General features: G+C 35.3%; 1 protein-coding gene across 1 annotated transcript in view; it reads left to right on the forward strand.

Annotated features, from left to right (window-relative positions):
• Positions 1-15,984, forward strand: part of LOC150089253 (BOS complex subunit ncln) — a 178,652-nt gene that overhangs the window by 101,694 nt on the left and 60,974 nt on the right. Inside the window, exon 7 of the mRNA XM_090390406.1 lies at positions 8,390-8,478. Coding sequence (XP_090246532.1) covers positions 8,390-8,478 — 89 coding nt within the window. The remainder of the gene's footprint in view (positions 1-8,389; positions 8,479-15,984) is intronic.

Genomic DNA, 15,984 nt, shown 5'->3' on the forward strand with positions numbered 1-15,984 from the left:
TGCAGTGTCGAGTCAGTTTGGTGTGACATACGCATAGGGAAATCAAAATTGAGAGTAGGAGTGTGCTATAGGCCTAATGACTCTGATGAGTATAATAATATATTGTACAGGGAAATAGAGTGGGCCAGTAAATCAGAGAGTCTTATAATGGGGGATTTTAATTTCCCAGATATTGACTGGAATTTGTGGGTTGGTCACTCGCACACTAGCAAGGCTTTCGTGGATTTATTGGATGATTGTTTTCTACATTAGCATGTTCGGGAGGCAACTAGAGGGAGTAATACTCTTGATATTATTACCAGTAGTGATCTTCATGCATTAAGGATCTGCAGATAAAGGAACCACTAGGTGGCAGTGATTAAAGTGTGTCGAAGTGGGATTTACTCACAGAGGTAACTACCGTTAAGGGTAAAGGGAAGGGTTATTGCTTTCGTAAAGGCGACTTTGGAGGTCTGAGACAGTATTTAAAATCTATACGGTGTGACCAACTGATGTTACCAACAGCATATTCAAAATGGGAAGCATTCAAAGAATTAATCTTGGAAGCTACTAGGCTTTACATACCAACTAAGAAATATTGTTCAAGGTTTAGGCCTAAATGGATGTCAGATGAACTAATGAGACATATGGCAGAGAAGAAAAATGCATGGGATACGCATAAATTAATGACTGACATAGAAGCCTACGATAGATATAAGCTGGTCTGTAACCAAGTCACAAAGGAGTTTAGGCAAGCAAAGGCAGATTATGAGAAATCTTTGGCAAAGGATGCAAAGAAAAACAGAAAAGAGTTCTTTACCTATATAAACTCTAGAAGGAAGGGGATGAATCAGATTGGTCCACTGGATATCGATGGTTCAACGGCTGATGATCCTGCTCAGGTGGAAATACTAAATGAGTATTTTGCATCTGCATTCACACATGGGAAGTTATTCAGGGAGGGGAATGCTAGAGGTGAACTAAACTCTGGCAGTGGGCTAGATGATTTTGTAATAACTGAGAGGAAACTGGAGAAGAAATTGTTGAAGATAAACACAAGAAAGGCACCTGGGATGGATGGGATCTATCCACTTTTATTAAAGGAGGCAGCAAAGGAAGTAAGCAAACCCTTACCCATAATTATGAGAGTTTCCTTGGACTCAGAGGAGGTACCCATGGACTGGAGATGTGCAAATATTACCCCAATTCACCGAGGAGGATCAAATGGCAACACAAGTAATTATAGACATGTTAGTTTAACTTCTGTTCCAGGGAAATTAATGGAGGCACTGGTTAAAGAAGCACTGCAGAATCATCTAGACAAGACTTCAGTTATAGCTCAGATACAGCATGAGTTTGTTAAGGGGAAGTCTTGTCTGACCAATTTGATTGGATACTATGATGTGGTCACAAAGCAACTGGATGCAGGGAATAACTTTGATATCATATATTTGGATCTTAGAAAGGCTTTTGATACTTTTGCAAATGGAAGACTGCTCCACAAATTGGAGCAGTGTGGCATTGGAGGCAAATTGCTGCTATAGATAAAGTGATGGTTGAGTGTGAGAAGACAGAGAGTGGTAATCAATAGACACTGCTCTTCGGGGACTGCAGGTGACCCCCGCTTAACACTGATCATTCGTTCCGGAAAAACAGAGCGCTAAGTGAATCCGCGCTAAGCGAGCGCCGCTTTCCCATAAGGTAACATATGTATTTATGAGCTGCGGTCGGTGCCATTGGATATTTCCTAATGAATAATAAACAGTAATGAAAAGATGCACAAATGTCGGTCAAAATATTTAATATTCAAATATTTGCAGATATAAAATATTCTGCATTGCATACGTATAATTATGTGGTAACTACTTGCGTATCAAAAGTAAATTTAAAATTCCAATTAAAATAATGAATTTAATTTAATTGATGAATTTAATCATGAAAAATGTGTAAATTTTGAGTTGAACTTTGGCCCTCTTCCAAATAAACTAAAAGGGGTATTAATTTTAAATCCCCCGCAGCGTTACAACCAACAATAAAGACAACCGATCCTTCGCCACTTTGAAACCTGGCATGTTTTTTTCTTCTTTCAATATGAAACTTCTTTTAGGCATTCGTTTCCACAAAAGTCCTGCTTCATCTATGTTAAAAACTTGTTGAGAAGGATAACACATAATACCCCTCTTCAATAATTTTAACAAGTTGTTTTTTGAAAGTTTCGGCTCCTTGATCTGCACTTGCGGCTTCTCCCTGGATTTTAAATCTATTCAACCAGCCCTTACCAGTTTTAAATGGTTCCACATTTTTTTTTTTTTTAGGCGAGTTTTCTTCAGGTCATCATATTGGCTAATCTCTTTCTCTCTCTCTCTTTTTTTTTAATATTTAACTTAACTGAATTCTGCATTGGAATATTATCTTCAATAAAATTAAAGTCTTTCCATTTCAATCCTAATAGCCGGCCTAGCCCTGGTTGCTTGCAGTGGAACAGCTATCTTTCCCGCTGCAAAAATTAATTCTTTATTTTTTTATAATTGTTCTTACAGTTAAAGTTGCAAGTCCTAAATTACGGCACACATCCGTTTGTCGTTGACCGGAATCGATTCGCTTCAAAACGTCTAATTTAATTTTCAAATTCAGTCTTTTTCATACATTTATAGTCTTCGTACTGCGCCCAGACGTTGTTGTTTTTCATTCCTTTCAGTCATTATTAGCTCTTCGAAAATGTAACTGTGTTGGTTGAATTAATTACGATACAATGTTCAAGTAAACTTTCCGTTACGCACGATGTTTAATACTCTACTGAGTGATGACTAGATTTCGGATAAATGCATATAACGCAAATATTACAAGCAATATACTTGATCATTTTTTAAAATGTTGATCTCGGAACTACGTAACAAGTCACTGTACTGAAACTAATTAGCGTGCGAGAAAATTTCACTGAGCGTGGGAAAATTTCTCAAGTCAGCGTGGGAAATGTTTTAATGCTGTTTTGATATTCATTTCCAAGCTATCGACTAGATCAAATGAAACGATTTCGTTAATATGTCAAAAATGTAATCTGTAAAAGAGCGTTATAGTGATCTGTGACAGCGTTATAGTCAGATACGGGTTATAATATAAGAACAGCGTTATAGCGAACCGCGTTATAACGGGGGCCTGCTGTAATGTTATTAATGGAGTCCCTCAGGGTTCAATGTTGGGTCCATTGTTGTTTTCCGTATTTATAAATGATGTTGATCATGGTATATTAGGCTTAATGTCCAAGTTTGCAGACGATATGAAGTGGGGCAGATTTGTTAATGACACTAATGACATTATGCTGCTGCAACAAGATCTAGAAAAGTTGAGCAGTTGGGCCGAGAGGTGGCAAATGAAGTTTAACATTGACAAATGTAAAGTACTACATATGGGAAGCAGTAACTCCAGAGTAACGTATCAACTCTGTATTACTACACTGACAGTGGTAGAAAATGAAAAGGACTTGGGGGAAATTGTGCAGACAGATATGAAGTTTTCTGAGCAGTGCAGATGGTCTGCAAAAGTAGCTCATGGTGTCTTGTCAATGATATACAGGAATTTTTCTAGCAGGGATAAGGAGGTGTTTATCCCCTTGTATAAGGCAGTGGTCAGGCCATACCTTGAATACTGTATACAGGTCTGGTGACCTCATTTTAATAAGGATATAGAGCTGTTGGAACAAGTACAGAGAAGGGCAACAAGATTAATGAATGGAACAGAGGGTTGCTCTTATGAAGAAAGGCTTAAGTTTTGCAGATTGCAGGGTTTGGAGACTAGGCACCTGCGAGATGATCTGATTGAGTTGTATAAAGCCTTGAATGGTTTGAGCATGCTCAATGCTGATGGGATTCTTTCTCTTGCTCAGAATAATCACCTGAGAGGGCATAAATTCAAATTGAAGAAGGACAGTTGTAGAATAGATGTGTGGAAGGTTGTCTTAAGCCAGAGGGTAGTTGATTGGTGGAACAGACTTCCAGCTTTTGTTGTGGAAGTTGATAGCCTAAATAAATTTCAGGCTGAGCTGGACAGGTATTTGGAATGAATGAGTGTGTGTGTGTGTGTGTGTGTGTGTGTGTGTGTGTGTGTGTGTGTGTGTGTGTGTGTGTGTAACAAAGATGTGTGATAGGGTTGATAATTAGTCTTCCTCCCATATAAAACCAATGTGAAACATATTTTCTTCAATAATTTGCTTAATTTCTGTTATTTCTTAGTTCATACTACATTATCTAACGGAGACTTACTAGGAACGACTCGATTTTTATCGATATCCTTAAAATTAACAAAGATATGTGATAGTATTTTCAGTTTGCCTTCCTCCCAAAATAAACCAATGTGAAACATCTTTTCCTGAATAATTTGCTTAATTTCGGTTATTTCTTAACAATAGTCATACTACATTATCTTATGGAGATTTACTAGGAAAGACTCGATTTTTATCGATATCCTTAAAATTAACAGAGTTGTGTGATAGTGTGACTTCCTCCCATATTTTTAACTTCAAAAATTTCTCCTTCACTTTGCTCTAAGTTATTACAAAACCACTTAACTCCCTGTTAGAGTTCGATAAACTTCTTGCATTCCCTTCCTTGAATCACTCCTCATGTGTGAATATTGATGCAAAATACTCATTCAGTTTACCAGCTACTTGAACAGGATCATCAATAGTCGAACCATCTATTGTAATTGGACCAATTTGATTCATCCCCTTCTAGAGTTTGCATAAGTAAAGAACTGTTTGCTGTTTTTCGTTGCATCCTTTTCCAAGGATTTCTCATAATCTGCCCTTGCCTGCCCAACCTCTTTTGTGACCTGATTACAGACTAGCTTATATCTTTCGTAGGCTTCTGTGTCTCCTGATAATCCATATGTATCCCATGCCCTTCTACTCTCTATCATGAGCCTCATTAATTCGTCTGACATCCATTTGGGCTTAAACTTTGAACAGTATTTCTTCATTGGTATGAAAAGCCTAGTACCCTCCAAGATTAAGTCCCCGAAGGCTTCCCATTTAGAATTCACCGTTAGTAGCATCGTCATTTGATCTGACTGTATAGAATTTAAAAACTCTCTGAGAATAATCACCTTTACAAAAGCAAAACCCTTCCCCTTACCCCTGATGGTAGTTACATCTTTAAGTAAATCCCACATCAGTACATTGTGATCACTTCTACCTAGTGGTTCCTTGCTGGCCTACTCTGTTTCTCTGTACAATTGCTCATTATACCCATCAGATTAATTATTCCTATAACACACACCTACTCTCATTTTCTCTTTCCCAGTGCTCATGTCACACCACACTGACTCAACATTTCGTTCACCATCAGTGTCAGTTGGAATCACTTCCTTAGATTTTTTAACCTTAGATTATGCGGTTAGTTTCTTAACTAACCGCATAATCCCTCCTACCTTCCTGCCTTGTCTATCCTTTCTGTACATGTTATACTCCCTAAATTCCAATTCTGCACCGCTTATATCCGTGTGGCACCATGTTTCTGATATCCCAACAATATCTGCCTTTGATGTCTTGATCAGCACTTCAAATTCATCAAATTTATTTACTATACTACTAGCATTGGTGTACATGCAAGGATACATACACCTGTTCTTACTCTTAATTACCTTAACACACCCCATATATTTATTTGTTCCACTATGACTACCAACAGTCCTGGAAATCTCCATTGCCTTGCTGTCTGTGCTGCTACTCATTCTAATAGAAGCAGTGCAAGAATCACTTTCACTTCAGCCTATGGCTACCGTTAATCTATTAGTCTGTAAATCCCCCCAAGCTAGCATTTTTCTGACTCACCTAACACTGCCTCGATAGCATCAGCAGTATTTATCTGTATTCACTGATTATTTATAATCATTTTCTTCTCTGGCACTAGTTTTATCAATTCATCTGATGTCCAATTTAGGTCTAAACTTTAAACAATATATCTAAGTGTAAAAACCCTAGTAGCTTCTGTGATTTTTTTATCTGAACTTTTCCTGTTTAGAATTTGCTGTTGGCAACATCATATAATGGTTCCTCCACTCAAAAGAATTTAAAAACTCTCTAAGATCATTATAGTCACCTTTATAAAAGCAAAATTCCTTCCTCCATCTTGATAGTAGATAAATATTTAAGTAAATCATGCAATAAGAGTATTATAACTTTCTCTTGGTGCCTCTAACATTCTGATGTAGAAAGCAGCCATTGAAAAAATCCAGAAAAGTTTTGCTACTGTGTGAGTGATGAAGTCTGAAGTTCCATTTAGTATTGGAAATTTAAAAGTTCCCTATTGTAAGACTTTTTGGTTTGCTGGCACATTCTTCTTGTGTATATAGTTGTTCATTATGCTTATCACAATCAATTGGTCTGTAACATACTCCTACTCTAATTTTTATTTTTTTTAGGGCATATGTTATAACAAATTCACTCAACATTACACTTAGCCACCCACATAAACTGGGTGTCCTGCTTTAAATTTTGTGCTTCTTAATCAAGAGCAAAACTCCCCTCCCCACTCTGTACACTTTTTTACTCACCATATTCAAATTCAGCATCCCCTCTGTCTGAGTGGCACCATGTTTCTGATATACCTATGCAGGCATAGGTATATCAGAAACATGGTGCCACTCATATTTATTTACTATATATTCCTAGCATTAGTGTACAAGACAGTATGTATGTGCCTGGTTTGTTCCCAGCAACCCTAACCAAGTCCATATATTTGCTTGTCCCATAAGTAAACAGGCAGTTCCCACTTTAAGAGCTTTCGCTTTACGAGTTTTTTTTTTTTGTTTTTTTTCCCCCAAGTATCAAGTATCAACAAAATCGAAAATATGAACATTAATTGCAAAAAATGAATGTTAAACATTCTTAAATACCGCACTCCAAACCACATGTGTAGCTGTACAATACAGTGTACTCTGCTTTACGATATTAATCAGTTCCAGAGACACCATCGTATCGTGAACATATCATAATGTGAACCCAATAACACATTGTTTTTTAATTCATTTCAAGACCTCGGAAGTTGAAATTTTCGCTGTATAACTGAGCTATTTATCTATCTAAAATGTCAGTTTTAAGGTCACGAGTGTGGTTTGTAAATTGTATTACAGTTACCAATTCAAATCATTAAAATGCACTACACTTTCATCGTTATCATATGTTCCATTATAAGAATCAATTTTAAATGCCTTTGCGATATTTTTCTAAAGCACATTTTTGGAGGCCACAACCATAAAACAATAAAAACAATTTGCACTTTTCGGTTGATTGGGCTTTTCTGTTAGTGCAAGCAATTATAAATGGGTAGTAAACTCAATGTTATTGCATTTTCGAAAATACCGATAGCTGGAATTGTGTGGTTTTTATGTTATTATGGTGAAATGTGTTTCCCATTCACTGAAATCTTCAATCGTATAAAAAACATAAATAAATTTTCAACACTTCTCTTCATTCCTTTTTTTTTTTTTAAATATAAAAAAATTTAAATTTTTTTTTAAAATTTAAAATATATTATGATGCCTTATTTGTTTTTAGCATATTGTGGCCTTTGTTTCTTCTATGCAAAGAAATACCAAGCCAACCAAGTAGCCATTTAGCTTTTCACTAAGTTTGTGTCCTCCATGTTCAATTTCCATCTGTGACTGGAATAATTCTGAAAGTAATTCTAATAAGAGATTAAACAACATTGCACTCCACATAAATTTAAGGACAAAAATGATTTTTGTTATTTAACCATTTAGAGGCCTTTAAATGATTTAACCATTTAGAAATGGTTAAATCATTTAAAGGCCAATTTTTATGTTTCGAAACCCTTGTAGATACCATTTTCAACTCTAGAGGAACTGGTTATATAAATCTGCTGTGCTATTTTTAAAATTAAAAAAATCTGTATGAATTTTGAGGATAAATTAAAAAATTTAAAATTAGAATTAAAATTTATGAATTAAATGAATTAGAATGAACACTAGTTACAATCCCCATCGGTTATTCCAGGCTTTTCACTTTTCATCTGACACAATATGCAAATTGTTCTGTGAACACACACACACACACGTACAGACCTAATACACAACAGCACAATATGGTCTAAGGCTGATGTGCCTTAAAGCCTATAACAACAACAACAACAATTAAGTTTGTTCCAGGATTAATTTAACAACTTAATATCTATTGCAGCATTTTATCACAAGTGCACTGTTTCTAGTTTGGCTAACTTCCTTTCCCCATACTGTATACAGAAAAATACAGAACCATTTCATTATAGCTATATGTCTATAATATGTTTTTATTCCCATGGAAGAAAATATATTTAATTCACTTTTTTAAAGCATGTTGGAAATGTTTAAATGCAGTATAAAATATAACTACAAATTGTAATTTTTGTTATTTTAGGTTTAATTTATTGTTCCTTCTTTCTGGAGGAGGAAAATTTAACTTTCAAGGAACGAAGAAATGGATTGAAGACAACATTGATAGCTCTGGTATGTTTTCTGTTTGAACAAGTTCTACAGCTTATGTTTTATTGATAAAAGAAACTCAGTTTTATATTTATGAACAGATCACCTGTGAATCCACTACATTTTAGTTAGTGATGTGCCTGCCTTTCTATGTTTTTAATGACCCCTGCCAAACTTGCCAAACTTCACATAATGGCTTACTTTTGCTTAATTTGATTCTACTACTTCATTAATTGTTTTCAGTTTTGACTCATTGTACCAGGTTGCTTAAAGGTCACCACTACCACATCCCTGTCATTTACATTTTATGTATAGCAAAAAAAAAAAAAAATCCCTTATAAACATGTGCTGCTGTATTTTGAAAAAGCATCAAAAATATAAATAAATTTAATAAAACAGCTTGAAAAACTACATATATTTGCAACTAAAATCACTGCTATAAGATAAGAGAATAAAACAGTTATGTAAAAGTGCTTTGTTGCTATGCTTTGTGTTCTTAAAGGACTATGAGGCAGGATTTGTTCTTCTAGTATCAACCTTGACTTTATTTTTAATAATTAAAGCAATGAAGGAATATAAAACACAACAGTTAAATCCAGATACAACAAACTGGAAATTTAGTTTTAATGAATATCACTGAAAATTATTTCAAAAGAAACGTTATTTGTGTAAATAAATTCTGTTATACTCATAGATAAAAGTAGTAATTTCTACTTTATTTTACTTGAATATTGACTTTAAAAACAAATTAAGATGCTATCACAGATAGATCGTACATGATCAGTTCTGTATTGTGTTCAAGACAGAATTGGTAGTGTACCATACTTCTATAGAATTGGTTACCATAAAAGTATGGTACACTATCAGTACTGCAACATTAGCAAATTATTGAATTGATAGTGTTCCATAGAAGTATGGTACATTATCAATTCAATATGCTGAGAAGTATGGTACATAGTATGCCATACTTCTCGGTCTTCAGGCCATCTGTGGTACTTGGTACCATACATGGGTTGAATGCTGAGAAGACAAAGTATATGTTGACATTAGATTTTAATTTCTTTAGGTTTGAATTTTCAGGAAATACATGTGAAGGAAGGTTATTTCAGAGAAGTTGAAGCGATCAATGAGGAAGAGGAAAAGTTGATTCTGTGAGTTTGGAGTTGAACAGTGAACAGTTATTGACTTGTTGTGATTTGTGTTTGGGTCAGTTTGGAAGAGGGGGGAGGGAATTACAGATGGTAATTCAGAAGAATGCTCATGTGCTCATGGAAGCATCTATGCGTCTATAAAAAAAAAAAATGCAATATAAAGTGTGAGAGAGAGAGAGAGAGAGAGAGAGAGAGAGAGAGAGAGAGAGAGAGAGCACTTGGATAAGAGAAAAGTTCTTAGCCTGTTCAAAATCAAGTTTGGATTGATTAATAACTGTTTTATATAGTTGTTGTACGCTTTAGCTTAGGAAGAAAATGAAGGTGGAGATTTGGATACAAGCCAGTTGTGATGTGCTATTCCCATCTTTGAGCACCCTTGGTACATTTATTTGAAAACGAAATTTAGATAAAAGCCAATATTTTAGTGTGGAATGCAGAACAAAGGATTTTATTCTAAAAAAGGTTAATTTCAATAACATAATAAACATTAGAATCAGAAGATTTAAAGCAGTCATTCAACCAATGAAAAGAAGATCAGAAAAGAACTTACAGCTGTTTTGAAGGGCAGATTAATTTTTTGAAAATAGATACTGCAACTTGATTTGAGAGGTCAATTTTGGGAATAAATGTACAATTTTTTGAATGTGACAAGATTGTTCTAAAAACACTTGCAATGCGAGAATTGAATGATCGGGCTATGAGCAGTAATTTATGCAAAATAGTTTCAAGTGTCTTGAAAGAATTCGAAATTAAATTAGAACAAGTGTATTCTTTAACAATGGAAAACGGGCCAAATATGATAAGGTTGTTCAAATATACTTGCTCAGGAACAATCTGGAAAACTCAATATGGAAGATAATGATACTGAAGGTATTAAAGAATCTGAGACTATAGACTAGTGATACAAATGTATGTAAGGAAAATTTCCATGATCTAGATGTTCAGGGTATTATGGTATGTGTTCATTGTACTGTACATTCTCTGCAGTTGGCTGTTAAAGATGCTCTGAAATGTGATAAATTGAAACCTCCCTTGGATAAACACGAGCAGTGGTGAAAAAGCTGTGAACCCTTTCTATCCTTATGCACATTAAAAGAGAAAAGTGTAGGAAACCAATACTAGACTGCGAAACCAGATGAAATTCCACTGTTAATATGTTACAATGTCTTGTGGAGCTAAAACAATTTTGCATTGATTTATCTGTGTCCATAAATTAATTGCATTTGCCAGCCAGTGTGTGGCAAAAGATTGAAAATGTAGAAGTTTTGGAACTCTTTAGGGTAGCATGTGAAGTGCTTCAGTCAGAGCAGCTCATGATGACTGATTTTTACTACACATGGATGAAATGTAAAATGGAAGTTAGAAAAATTGAAAATGAATTGTCAACTTTTTTGGTAACCTCTCTCACGCTCCGAGAAGTAAATTTTATGGAAAACGACACTTTTTAGTTTGTATATACCAAATATTACTAGATAATATCCAAAAACAGAAAGTTAAGGAAAATTTATGATAGCTTGTGCCAGCTGTAGTCTACAGAAAAAAAATCCTGAAACGAAAAGTACAGATGAAATTGCATATATTACTCTAACGGGTGAAACCATGGATGATATTGAAAATCTGTTATTTGAAAAAGAGACAGATAGTGGAAACAAAGAAATTCTATTTAATGGCTCATCTGAACAGTTTTGATGATATCGAAAGGGTACCAACAAAAACAAGTAAAATAAGTGTCTTAGGATATTGGAAAGCAAAATAGTTTAGTCACCCAGAGCTTTATAGCTAGCCAAAGTAATCTTCACTGTTCCTGCCACACAAGCAAGTGTAGAAAGATGCTTTTCGATATTAAAAATCATTTTGACTGATAAGAGGAGTTTAGGCTCAAGGTTATTTGGAGAACATTTTATTTTTAAAATTAAATAATTAATTTCAAATTACCTATGTAATCTATGTTGTTTTTAAGATTTCATGATCAATTTTCAAAGTAAAATTATTTTGATACGTTAATTCCTTATGTCTATTATCTGAGTAACTAATAATATTTCGCTTGGAATTCATGTTTGTTTCTTCTGTTCTTAAAGTTTTATTGCCATTATTTTCTTTGACTTTTTTTATATTATCTGGAAATATCTGCTTTACTTAGTATTATTAAATTATATTAAAAAATGTGTTTGAATAATTATTTTCTTTCCAAATTAAATGTTCTCTTGTATATATTTATAAGCACTGAATACGAGAAGAGATTAATATTCAGAGATTAATGTTTTGGTAATTTCTACTCCTTTTTCAGTTAGATGTCAAATGTCAAATATATTATTAATATAATTTACTTTTATTTCAAATAATATTTTATAATAATATTTTATTATAATGTGATATTATTACTATCATTAATGAACTAAGAAAATATATGAATTATTTCAGACGATAAACTTGATTGAACCGAACCGTAAACTGAACAAAACCATTTCAGAAATTTTTGAACTGAACTGGTCCAAAATTTTAGGTGGGTTGCAGCTCTGATTGTAGGTAAATGAAAATCTGTGTAATAAATGAAATTCATTAGTAATTGCAAAACCCTCAGCATATGAACCAGCTGTGTCTATATAACTAGAAAATTGAAGCCAGCTGGAAGTGTGAACTTTAAACTCACCAAGGAAAATTACTTCACTGTTAGAAAAGTTAGACTGGAAAAAGTCAAGTTTCTCCAGTCTAAGAAAGGAAGTCAGAGTTCCAAGATTAGTGGAGTTGTGAGAATGATAGGGACAACAACTGAATTTGATAGAATGGGGTGGAGAGATTTTAAGCCAGTGGAGTTGCAAACTAGAAAGTGTCTGGCAATGAATATCAGTGTAGATATATGAACAAAAAATGGAATCATAGAATGAATAATAATGAATAATAATAAATAACATTGAATGCCGACCCCATATAACGTGGGAAAAGGCGAAGACGAAGAAGAAGAAGAAGAAGAATGAATAATTAAGGCAATAGAGAGAGCTGCACAGTACAATTCAGAATTTTTCAGTAAAGTTTTTCTTTTTTTTTTGTTCATTTTTAGGCTTGGACTTCAAAAATAATTTGTTTGAATTTTTCATCAGTGTTATTTCATTCAAATGAGACAAATCACTAATACTATGAGTCACTCTGCTGGGTCCTAAAAATATGTTTTCACCCTAGTGAAATTTTTATATTTAGATTTCAGTAAAGCCTTTGATACTGTATCACATGTATGACTGCTGTATAAATTGGAGCAATGTGGCATTAAGGGTAAGTTGCTATTATAGATACAGGGGTGGTTAAGTGGTAGGAGATGCATGCAGCACCGGGCATCTAAGGGCATCACAGACCTGAGACAGTGGTTATAATTGGGCTCCTTACTGTTTTTAATATTTATTAATGATATTGATGTAGGTGTTTCAAGTGTGATGTCTAAGTTTGCTAATACAAGGATGGGCACTAATGTAATAGTGATAATTAGCAGAATATTGTTTTTTTTTTTGTTTTTTTTGAGGTGCTATTCTCCATTTGCATTTTTCTGCATTAATGCATAGCTTCTGCTTATTTGATCATCCTTAAAGCCTATCTAAAATCATTATGAAGGATCATTGCTTGGCACTGATCATTAACTGTTCTCTGAATTATCATATCACATCTGCAAATTTTGATATCATGCCATATGTTCCTTTGTTGATGACATTTATGAAAATCAAAAACAACAGTGGTCCAAGAACTGATCCTTGGGGAATCCCTTCTTCTAATATTAGACTAATCTGAAGAGTAATCATTAACTACAGTCCGATGTCACTTGCCCTGTAGCCACCCACCATTCCATCTTAGAATCTTACCTTTGATCACAACATGTTCCAGTTTATATGCTAACTTTTTTTGAAGGGCTGAGTCAAATACTCTGATGAAATCCAAATATACAATGCTGAAATTATTTTGCTTCATCCAGACTCATCAGTATTGGTGCCAAAATAGCTAACCAGGTTAGTTCGTGATGATTTTCTCTTAACAAAAACATGTATGATTTAGAATTCCATTTATATCTGAATATCCCTGTATTGCACTCATTATTATTACCTTCCTAATTTTCCCTACCACTGGAGTTAACTTAATTTATATACTCATTTCACTCTTCTAACTGCAACTGACAAATTGCCACTTCACTAACCCAGAGGAACTCAGTCAAGTCCAATAATGTTCTAATAATTAACCTTAGTTGGTTCAGTGCACTCTTTCTGGGTATATGCCATCTGTTCATCCAGTTATATTAAAGGAAGCAGCAAAGGAAGTAAGCAAACCCTTAGCCATAATTATGAGAGCATCCTTGGAGTAGTATGGCATCAAGGGAAAGTCACTTCTATGGAGTGGGAGAAGACAGAGAGTGGTAATCATGGGAGAATGCTCTTTGTGGACTAATGTTATCAGTGGAGTCTTCCGGGAATGTCCTTGTTGGAGTCCTCCAGGGGTGTCTCTTTCAGAAAATTACATATTTTGTTTATAGGTTTGAAAACCATATCCAGTCCATATTTTTTATATATTCCCTTGGTTTTCTCTTCTGTTCCTTTTATATAAGGTATTGTGATCACTTGGACTAATAACCCAAGTGATGGGCACTGCTGTACTAGTCAAAGTAGAGCAGTGCCCATTGTTGTTTTCTGTATTTATCAATGATATTGATGACGGTATATCAAGCTTAATGTCCAAGTTTGCAGACAATACAAAGGTTGGCAGGGTTGTTAATGACAGTACGCTACTGCAATAGGATCTGAACAAGTTGGGCAGAGAGATGGTAACTGAAGTTTAACTTTGACAAATACAAAGTAATGAAATGTAGTGCATATGGTAAGCAGTAACCCCAGAGTAATGTACCACCTGTGCAATACTACACTTAGGGTGGTGGAGAATGAAAAATATCTGGGGTAATTGTGCAGTCAGATATGAAGTTTTCTGAGCACTGCAGACAGGCTGCCAGAGAAGCTCATGGGGTCTTGGCAGTGATATACAGGAATTTTGCTAGCAGGGATAAGGAGGTGATTATTAGTATTAGCATTAGTAGAGGCATTTGATGCAAGAAAGCAAGCTTATGCAGCATCAGCCAAAAAAAAAAAAAAAAAAACCCCACTTCCACTTCACCCCTCTGTTCGTTCAAAATACCTGTCCAGCTGAGCGGTAAACTTATTTAGGCTATCAACCTCCACTACAAGGGATGGAAGTCTGTTCCACCAACCAACCACCCGCTGGCTAAAGGCAAATTTCCGCACGTCTATCCTACATCTGTCTTTCCTCAATTTGAATTTATGCCCTCTCAGGTGATTATTCTGAGCTAGAGGAAGAATCCCATCAGCATTGAGCATGCTCAAACCATTCAAGGCTTTATACACCTCTATCAGATCACCTCGCTGGTGCCTAGTCTCCAGACCCTGTAATTTGCAAAACTTAAGCCTTTCTTCGTAAGAGCACCCCTTTGTTCCATTCACTAATCTTGTTGCCCTTCTCTGTACTCGTTCCAGCAGCTCTACATCCTTCTTGAAATGAGGCCTCCAGACCTGTATACAGTACTCTAGGTGTGGCCTGACCATTGCCTTATACAAGGGAATAATCACCTCCTTATCCCTGCTGGAAAAATTCCTGTATATCATTGACAATACTCCATGAGCACTGCTCATGGAGTATTGCCCGTCTGCACTGCTCAGAGAACTTCATATCTGCCTGCACAACCACCCCCAAGTCCCTTTCATTCTCTACCACTGTCAGTGTAGTACCACAGAGTTGATACGTTGCTCTGGGGTTGCTGTTTCCCATGTGTAGTACTTTACATTTGTCAATGTTAAACTTCATTTGCCACCTCTCAGCCCATCTGCTCAACCTTTCCAGATCCTGTTGCAGCAGCATAGTGTCAGTAGTGTCCTTGACAACCCTGCCAACCTTTGTATCGTCTGCAAACTTGGACATTAAGCTTGATATACCATCATCAATATCATTTATAAATACAGAAAACAATAATGGACCCAACACTGAGCCCTGAGGGACTCCACTAATAACATTAGTTCACGATGAGCAGTGTCCATTGATTACCACTCTCTGTCTTCTCCCCCTCAACCACCCCTTTATCCATAGCAGCAATTTGCCTCCAATGTCACACTGCTCCAATTTGTGTAGCAGTCTTCCATGTGCAACAGTATCAAAAGCCTTTCTAAGATCCAAGTATATAATATCAAAGCTATTCCCTGCATCCAGTTCTTTTGTGACTGCATCATAATATCCAATCAAATTGGTCAGGCAAGACTTCCCCTTAAGAAAACCATGCTGTGTCCGAGCTATAACTGAAGTCTTGTCTAAATGATCCTGCAGTGCTTCTTTAACCAGTGCCTCC

This window comes from Mastigoproctus giganteus, chromosome 2 (assembly GCF_048544385.1).
Source record: "Mastigoproctus giganteus isolate SK-2022 chromosome 2, ASM4854438v1, whole genome shotgun sequence".
Classification (NCBI taxonomy): domain Eukaryota; kingdom Metazoa; phylum Arthropoda; class Arachnida; order Uropygi; family Thelyphonidae; genus Mastigoproctus; species Mastigoproctus giganteus.